At 48.9% G+C, this 9,685-nt stretch overlaps 1 protein-coding gene across 1 annotated transcript; it reads right to left on the minus strand.

The window, feature by feature from the left end:
* Positions 1-1,822: 1,822 nt before the first annotated feature.
* LOC104333352 (complement C1q-like protein 3) lies at positions 1,823-7,655 on the minus strand. The gene is made up of 2 exons (XM_075419439.1): positions 6,408-7,655; positions 1,823-2,528 (listed from the first exon to the last, which is right to left on the minus strand). The coding sequence occupies exons 1-2, from the start codon at positions 6,993-6,995 to the stop codon at positions 2,349-2,351; spliced, it is 768 nt and encodes a 255-aa protein (XP_075275554.1). The 5' UTR covers positions 6,996-7,655; the 3' UTR covers positions 1,823-2,348.
* Between the last annotated feature and the right edge of the window lie 2,030 nt (positions 7,656-9,685).

The following is a 9,685-nucleotide window of genomic DNA, read 5'->3' on the forward strand; positions in this document are numbered from 1 at the left end:
GTAGCATTGAGCTTTTCCAAGAAATACCTTAGTAAATATGCACTGCTAGTTATAAATGATCTCTAGCTTGGTACACGACTGTTTGATACTGCGCAGAAAATCTCTAGCTGCACTGCTGTTGTGAGCGTGCTGACCAGTAAAAGCAGCAGTGGAACGAACAGACATGAAGTCAGTTACCCATCTGTTACTAAATACATTACCTCGTAGGGAGAAAAAACAACAAACCAACAGGAGTAATCACTACAATGTACGGATATAGGTTGGCATAAAGTAACAGCGCTAACCATTCTGGTGAGATAATACACGAGCAACGGGCAGCACAATGTCCCTTTATAAATCCTAGACGAGTTAGACTGGCGATCCTCTCAGCCAGCCGAGACTAACTCGGCATTTCTTTTCAATTGGACAACTCAAAGCAGAAAGAGTAACACATTCTATACAAGAAAAGCTTCACTCATTCAAACGAGATTTTTAGAGACATTCGTAAAATCTTCATCAGACTTCTACCGAGCAGCCAGCACTGAAGAGCTTTTTTGTCACAGTGGCAGACACTATCAACATTCCAGTGCAGATAAATCTTGAGTTTGCACCCTTAGTACCTTAGACAAGGTTGCTTGTGGCAAAGTACATGAAATAGAAATGCGAGGGGTAGCCTCTATTAGTCTTTAACAATTTATAGAAATGTTACCTTGATTTTGCCAAAACATTAAAAGTAAATAACATAACCAACTGTGCTGAGGAGCTAATTATCACGCGGAAATTTAGGTTTAGAATGAAATCTGCAAGTTTCAGCTTGAGAGAAACAGGACAGCCTCCCCTGCCAAAACCAAAACAAATAATAAAACCATTTTCTGAATAAAAATATTCTGTGGACGTTACCGGTATGACTGATTTTTAAAGCATTTTTATAACTATGTAACTCATAGTACCTGTGTTTAGTTTAATTCTCCAAGCCATTAATCCTTTATATGGATTAAACTTCCTTGAGACTTTATATATATATATATATATCTATATATATGAATGAGAAAAATAGGTTTTAATACACACTTTTTTTGCATGTAAATATCTGCTTCTTTCTTTGCATATGTGTTATCATTTTTGGTAATATGCTTATCTGTGCCCATTTCCTAGGCACGCCTGACTACAAACTGGTAACCAGCTACCGTGGAAAAGGTCTGTGTGACCACCTTTTCTCACGTGTCAGATCTCCCCCTCTTCCGTTGTGGGAATAATCCCGCTAACTGCAGTGAGACAAGACACCTAAGACAAAGAAGGTTTTGACCCATTATATTCCTACGAAATTCTAGTTGAACATCTGCAGTGTGTTGTAACTATTTTATTACAAATAGTACCCAAGCACAGACTTAGTGCTAAAAGACTAATGAAGATTAACTGCTGCAAAGAAAACACTCTACCTTAGTCTGAGGATGTGGATGCCAGGCTTGCTAAGTATTTACACAACTAACCATCAAGAGATGGGCCTGTAATATTGTCTAAATATGTATTTACACATGTTTACAAATTAAAAGCCAAATCCTTTTTCCACTAACATCAATGGGAGTTCTGCCATTGGCTTCAATGGAACCAGGGATTTGATCCAACGGAATAGTTTGTCGTTATATTTTCCAGGGGAAAAAAAAAAAAGTGTTTCTTCTATCCTTTTAGAACACATCTAAGGGGAAGACAAAGTTTAAACAGCTCCACTGGACTGATCTTATGTTAAAAGTCTAATGTAAACCTACAAAGCAGGAACATTTGAGTTAAGGCTTGAAGCTGATTAGTTTTAAGTGGAAGGATAACAAAAGTACAAGGCAAACAATTCCTTTGGACAGAGAAAGTATATTTTGATTACCTCTTCCTTTTATTGTAAAATCATTCCTCACCACACTATGAGTGGACTCCAAGCATCATTGTTAGCAAGTAAGTCACAAGAACCAAAGCCGAAGTATGGATAAAGCAGCAAGATCATAACACATCAAAGTATCATATACACTGAAAAAATAACTCGGCGTCCTTAGGTGGTTTGGGTTGGTTTTTTTTTTCCTATAAAAATCTGATCTATGCAGGACTTCACTCACATGGACACTAACGATGAGGAAGTATTTGCTTTGGCGGTAGTGGATCGCACGTGTCTTTAACTTGTTTTGTAATTTTTTAACAGAAGGTTTCTCTGTGTTGTACAGATGTGAATCAGGTAGCATTCGACTTTTTTTCCCCGCTGCTGAGGTGTTCGGTGGTCGCTCTCTGCTGGGGTGCTTGTTTCATTGACTTTTGCCACGCAAATCCATTGCTTAGCAGAGCAAGCTTCATTTTTGGACTGGTTTGGCGGGTCTTTTTACTCATTGTCAGTCAGCATAAATAATAAATCCAGAAAATGTGCTGTATTTGTTGTTGTTTCCTCCGTGTGCTTTTCCTCCGTCTAATTTAATGTAAACTTCGTCTCCTGGCTCCAAATGAAGAACCACGCTGTTACTGGCATAGTCGTAGTTCTGATCGGCATCCTGAGCAATCGCGCTAGCTCGAACCTACACAAAATACACAAGGAGTGGTTAAGAAAGCTTAGATCATTTTTCCTGCATGGTGAAATTAAAGCCTATCCTCAACGTTTTATTCAACACACGTGAGTTGCCACTTCAAATGTCTGGCAACATACACTGGTGTTTTTTCCTGTGGTTATTGGTTATTTTCTCCTACAGTGCAACATTTGAAATTAAAGCAAGAACCTGCTCCTTCCTCAGTCACCTGATTTAATGCACAACTGGCTGCACTCCTGTAAATGTTTGGAGCCTTTTTAAGTGTATGCATAATAATAGCTGGCATGCGGAGAACCGAAGCTGGTCATGTGCCAGTTCTACACTGGTGTAACTTTCATGTCAGCAGAACATTTAATTGACATTGGCGAGGATCCACAGTGAGGCCCTATCGATACCAGGCTGGGCTTTTTCCAGAGGTGATTTATTATCATACTACGAAGAGGATCACGCTGCAAAAAGAATACAAAAAGTGCACACACACACACGTAGACGCCGATGCACACAAGCAGGTGAGGATCCTTGTCAAGGCGTGGAAAAACTGTTACTGCCACATTCAGGAAGCACACACTTAATTTCTGTGTGTTGTGAGATGTACATTTGAAAAATCGCAGGTGAGTAACTATTTGGTTTAAAAGGTTTTTGGAATTTACAGGTAATTGAGGACTTTTCATTTGCAGCTTTCACTTAAACATAAGTTTTTTCCCATTTTTTTCCCTTGGTGTTCCACTACTGATTAAATTTGACATTACTAACGAACTGGAAGTAATCTGTAATTTCAAGATGTATGCTGGTTTCCAGCAATGAATAGTCTGTGGCATTGTAAGTCCCCAAATCATTTCTATATAATTTGACCCTGTTTGGTAAAATATTTAAACTCAGCTGGATGTGATTTATTTCAGTGTAACACATCATCTGCTTGTTGCTTGTCTTTGTTCTAGCGTAGTTACGGAGTAGTAAGTGATTTAGTGGTATTGCAGACCTGAACTAAGTAATAATGCATGACTTGGCGTACTATATGTGGGGTTTTATCTGTTCTGAATTGAAAATATAGGCTATAAGTCACAATTTTCCATGGATTCCTTTCAAAGTTTAAATGATAAATTTCCAAATTAAATTTTCATGTGATACGATATCACATTAATATTGAAATGTTAAAAAGGAGGGGGTTCTTTTACCATGCAGGATCTCATGGCATTGTGCAGCTTAAAAATCACAGCAGGTGGGAATTCTTTAGACATCCTGTAAGAAGAGTGAGCAAGGCTTAAAAGGCTTGCAGTGGTGTGACAGCCTGCAAATTTAAACTGATACATAGCATGATGATAAACCCCACCTATTTCAGGACTGCTTGATCCTCAGTTGCCTGGTGGTGTTTACAAGAAGTGTTTTATTTCGCTAGTGTTTAAGCAATAATTATTCTAAGCACTGAGAATTTCCTCTGGATTAATGACTGGCAGGGTGGAGTGGAAGGCCCTGGGCCATTAACCCTGGAAACACCCTCCAAACAGAATAACGGGCTGAGACCCTTGTTGGCAGTGTAAATGGAAAGGGCAAATGGAAGGGAGTGAGAAGGCTACAGGCGAGGTAGAAAAACTTTCATAGAGAACTGGTATCTTGCATAAAGAAACTGGTTTAGATTACTTTCCAAATTTCCATTATAATGAAATGCTGCTTTGTGGATTTGTCTAAAATGTTGTGTCTCTGTGGCTAGTAAAGGAGAATTCGAATTAGTGACCATCCTAAGGGAGCCAGCATATGGACACTGACTACAACAGCAATGGGTTATTTCATTTTTAAGATTTTACATAGTACATATTGGCTGAAGAAAAAAAGATTCCGGGTATTGGAAGTCTAGAAACCCCAGTGTAAATCTTACTGCCCACTGTACAGCGACAAATGTCCTGCAAACTCCAGCGTGCTGTTCTGAGAGGTTTTACTTCCTTCTTTGGTGAGCCAGAGCCATTTCTTTTCAAAGCCTGGGAGAACGGTCTCAAATGAATTCTCAGTGTATGGCTGCAAGAGGGTGAATGTGCCTCAGAATTACACCATTAACGGGCTGCACATTCCGTAAGTTGCATGACTGCTCACCTCATCTGCCACCAAGTTACGCTCGCAGGCTGCCCACACGTCCTACCTAAGGTGCCAGATCTCTGCACTTCCCTGTTCAAGAGTTATGACCATTAAAGGGGGCAATGTGTTAACAGCGAAGACCTTGGGATTCCTCCTGGGCATTGCTCAGGAATTATTTTTTTTCTGTAAGTCATACACTTTCCAGTGGCTTGGGTTTTTTCATTGTTAGGAAACACTGAATTTATAATATTCTTTTTGCCAGGCTCCATATAAAGACTCACTTCCAAAATTTCTGAGCTTTCTTACAAATAATACATAAAGTTAACTGCTGTCACATCGCATCAGCGTTCAGTGTTTGAAGTATAAATTACAATCAGAAGACACTGCTGCATTAAAACTGCGCATCAATTTTAAACAATTTCTGTGCAGATGTTTACCTAAATATTTATCTTTGTGTAGATATATACAAATACATACATAGAACCCCTGCCTTTTTTTTTTTTTTGCTTTGAATCACTGAGAGTTTAATTTGTCTCATGTCTGGTGGTGGAAGGAGTCACACTTGGGAACGATTAGACTCCAGGCTCAAACTGATATTTGTAACTGGTTACTTTTTAAAAAGTACTGGTATGTTATTATTTTTCAGCGTTTAGGAAAATAAACACTTTAAAACATTATAAATAGGGTTCAAAAATAGATTAAGAATTTAACTGCCTGTAAAACGCTATTCTCGCGGTGGACAATAGTGCCTTTGTATGAGGAAACCAAAGTGAGTATGCTACAGTGTACTTTATTATTCCTGGTTTATCTGCTGGGACAGTATTTATGGCAGGCGTTTTCTAATTTAATGAATTGCTGCTACTGCCCCCAGTACGTCGGGGAGCCGTACCCCAGGGCGGAGCGGCCCGTCCCAGTTAAAATGGAGGATCGCGCCGCCGGCCCGGCGGGACCCTCGCAGGGTCTGCAGTCGTTCCGGACGGTGCCATCCTCCGGCGGGGCTGCCGGCAGGCCTCGGGCCGCGCCGGGGCCCGGGCTCGCACCGTTACCGGCTTCCGCTAGCGGACCGAAACCTCGCTCCGCGCCGGGGCTGAGCGCGTCCAAACCGGCGCCGTGGTCCCGACAGCCCGCCTCTCCCCAGGCAGGACCACCCTCTGCCGAGCTCACCCGCCGCCCCCGGCTCCGCTCCCTCCCCGGAGGGAACGCCCGGCCCCGGCCCGGCCTCCTCTCGCCCCCGAGGGGGCAGCGCTGCCTGCGCGACCGCCCCGACTGCTCCTCCGCTCCCGTCCCGCCCGGGCCGGGGTGCCGCTGTGCCCGCGGGGCGGCCCGGACGGTGGGCTGGGAGCGGGCGACAGCGGCGGGCTCTCGGGGAGAAGACGGCGTGGGGTCCGCGCTCACCCGGCGGCCCGGGGCGGCCTCGGCTCCGCGCGGAACCCCCGGCCCCTCAGCGGAGGCGGAGCGGGGCAGCGCCCGCGGGGTCCCCGCCGGCTCCCCTCGGCTCCCCCGGCCGCTCGCCCTGCCCGCCCGGCTTGCGGCCCCGTTCCCCCGCCCCGCGCCGCCTCCAACGGTCGCCCGGCTCTCCTCTCCCTCCCCGCCCGCTGCCCGCGCCGCGCCGCCCGCTCCCCTCAGGCAGCACCCGCTGCCCTCACGGCGCGCGCTCCCTCAGGGAGCCCGGCTCTCCCCCCGAGCACCCGCTTCCCCCGGGCGCCCGCTGTCCTGACGGCGCCCGCTCCCTCAGGGAGCCCGGCTCCCCCCAGGCGCCCGCTGCCCCGGCGGCCCCGGCTCCCCGCCCGGCGTGGCGCCCACCTGGTTGTTCTTGCAAAGGTCGGCCCACATGCTGGTGCCGTCGCCGCCCCGCATGAGCACATGGTAGGTGAAGAAGTAGATGCCGGGGATGGAGCAGGTGAACTTGCCGGTGGTGGGGTCGTAGTGGTTGCCCAGGTTGGTGACCACGTCGTCGAACTTGAGCACCTCGTAGCCCTCGTGCTGCCGCTTCAGGCCGGCGTAGAAGGCGATCTTGGGGACGGTGCTGTAGGTGGCGGCGCTGATGGCCCCCGCCGCGTTCAGCCCCGGCGCCCCGGGGGGGCCCGGCAGGCCCTGCCGCCCTGGCTCGCCCTTCTCACCCGGCGGCCCCGCCGGGCCCGGCGGCCCCGGCTCCCCCGGGGGGCCGCGGGGCCCCGCTTTGCCCGGCCGGCCGGCCTCCCCCTTGGGCCCCTGGATGAAGGTGGGCAGGGACTGCATGAGCCCGCGGTCGGGCGTGGCCGCCGTGCTGGGCGCCTTGGTGCCGCCGTACGGGTCGCAGACCATGCGGCAGGTGCCCAGCATCTCGTAGTGCGCCGAGGTGCCGGCCGAGCTGACCAGCACCGGGATGAGGATCACCAGCAGCAGCACCATGACCACCCCCAGCGCGCCGGCCGCGATCAGCCGCCGCCTGCTGCCCACCAGCCGGCTCAGCGCAGGGCGATCCTCTTGCCTGCTTTTGGACAAAATCTTGATGGTTGGTCGGGGACCTCCTCAGAGCCGAAAAAACGCCGAGCCCGCCCGAGCTCGGCTCCCCCGGGGGCTTGGCCGCCCTCCCCGCTGCCGCCGGCGGCGGGGGCTCCCGCGGGTCGCGGCGCTGGGCTGCAGCCGCCGGGCGGGAGGGAGAGGAGAGGAGCGGGGAGCTGCCGCCGCGCCCCGGCCGCCCGCACTTTTATCCTCCCGCTGGCGATCGACTTTTTTTTTTTGCGGGCTGTGCCAGTCCGAGTCAACTTTCGCTGGAACTTGCCGCTCCTCCCGCGATCGCCCCGCTCGCCGCCTCGCTCGCTCGTTCTTGTTTTTTTTCCTCCTCCTTTCCCTCGCAGCGCCGGCAGTGCTCAGCGCCGCCGCCCCGCCGCCCGCCGCCGGGAGCCCGCCCGAGGAGCCGGAGCCGGAGCCGGAGCCGAAGGGAGAGCGGGATCCTGCCCGGGTGCCACCTGCCAGGAGAGGAGGAGGCTGACGAGCGCGCTGGAGCAATTTATAGGCACCCAAAAGCGCAGGGGAAAGGGGAGCTGCTTTGGCATCTCATTCCGGCATCTGCTCTGCTCTTCCCACTCGCAGAGAGTTTGGCATTACTCTGGCAGTGTGGGAAATATATATATATTTTTTTTTCCTTCCCTCTCTCCTTCCCCCACCCCTCCCGCTAACGGATGAACAGCGAAATCGTGAGCCTCACTCACTAGCTGCGTCTTGCGATGACAGCTCGTTCTGGAGCAGACCGAAAGGAAGAGATGTGCTTAGCAGCCTCTGGGTACCCTTCAGGTCACCGATCGAGAATTAAAAGGTCAAGCCACCTCCTGCCTAACGCTTCCCTGAGGCCACCCTGCCGTGTTAGTGTTTTCTGGGAAATACCGCTTCAAATGTGGGGGTGCTTTACGGTGACCGATTGTCTGAGTGGAAGTTATTTGAAAATGTATCTCCCACCTGGCACGGCAGTAGAGATTAGCATCTCTCACAATTTCGGATCTCCCTCTTCCCCCCCTCCCCGATTATAACCACAAAGGCAGAGAAGGAAACAGTTCTTTCTGTGAATTAAAATTGACATACTCATCACCGGCTGCAGTGTCTCCCGGTGTCAAAGCCAGCCACCGCTTCGCTAGCAAACCGACGCTGAGGGAGAGAGTTCTCTTTTGTTTAGAACCTGAAAGAAAGTGCAGAGCATATGCAGATCAACAGATGCCTAGACCTGAGAATAAGGTCTCTCTGGCTTAACTCGGGGGCAGCAAAGCATTTTTTTAAGTTTTGGGGGTGTCGTCTTTTTTTTTTCCCTTTTTTTTTGTGTGTGTGTTTATGTATGAAAGGTTTCTCCTCCCCCAAGGGCTGGCGGGCACCTCTGTGACTGAGTGGGAAGGTGAATGTGCAATATTAGTGGCATTTCTCCCGAGAAAATATTAAGGAACTTGTCGTGCTCACAGATATACAAGGTACACAAAGAGCCGTTTAAATAAACAAACAGAATTGATTCCTAAATCATACTTCTGTATTCAGGAGCAATGGACGTCAATCAAACGTGGGTGACATTTGCCTGTCAATACAGGGATGATGGCTGGAAAGAGTGTGACTTATTACAGCAAGGCAAGAATCCGAAATGAGCAAGAGCGGCAAATAGGACAACAACCAAATAATAGCATCTCCAGCGATGATCAGAGGGCTGTGATCTTGTCTTGGATTTTATTAGCACGAATCCCCTCTCCCCTCACCCGTTCTCTTTTCTTTCTTTTCTATTCCGCAACACAATAAGGTCAAACAAGCAGGCAGGGGGAAACAAAGATTCATTGATTCCTCCTTTTAAGCGGAAATGTCAGCAGCTCTTTTTGCACTTTCCTGAGAGACTCAAAGGCAGCGAGTGTGTCCACGCCACGAAGAGATGGGCCGGCCCAGCTCCTATCTCCCCACAAAACTCCCGATAAAGCTTCCATTTTCCCGCACTTGTAAATATCGCTCCCTCCCCCTTTTTTTCCTTTTTTTTCACCTTTCTTTCTGTTTTCTTGCCTCTAATGCTCTGTCCTAAAAAAATTTTTATCTGGCACTGACACAAGCTCGCCAGTTCCCTCAGCAAAGGGCTTCCCCTGAAGACTCAGGGAGGTGGCTGAACACGCTTGGAGGATTATGCTTGTATCTCATCGCTCTCTTCACCCCGCAGGAAAGGGCTTTCAGCACCACTCTTTCATCTGGGCAGGAAGAAAGAAAAGTTGTGCCAGGAGTGACGGGTCCATCTCAGCCTGCAGTTGGGCCCTTGAGGTGTTGTATTTAGTCCCCCCTAACCCAGGCAGCTTTTATGAAATCGGGATGTGTGTAAACCGCCATCGCCACGGCCATGTTACGCATTGGGAAAACAGCAAATCTCTTGCCTTCACATGGACACAAACCTGTCGTGATCTGTCAAGCCATAGCGATGCTGGGTGATTTACTGTCACCAAGCACACACTCAGTTCCTTACTCCAGCTATGACAAGCCTGATTTTTAAAGCGAGGTCCTACCATACCAACCATGTTTACCTCCTTAATAGACAGTTTTACTCTCATGCATATCGCCAGGAATGCCGATTCACTCAAGACTCCTGCAGA

The sequence above is a fragment of the Opisthocomus hoazin genome, chromosome 4 (assembly GCF_030867145.1).
Source record: "Opisthocomus hoazin isolate bOpiHoa1 chromosome 4, bOpiHoa1.hap1, whole genome shotgun sequence".
NCBI classification, from domain to species: Eukaryota; Metazoa; Chordata; class Aves; order Opisthocomiformes; family Opisthocomidae; genus Opisthocomus; species Opisthocomus hoazin.

Bases quoted from the DNA above. Each gene is read 5' to 3' on its own strand.
- LOC104333352 (XM_075419439.1), bottom strand. From the start codon at position 6,995: ATGGTGCTGCTGCTGGTGATCCTCATCCCGGTGCTGGTCAGCTCGGCC. The intron at 2,529-6,407 runs GTGGGCGCCACG...TATTTTGTGTAG, and splicing joins ACCTTTGCAAGAACAACCAG to GTTCGAGCTAGCGCGATTGC.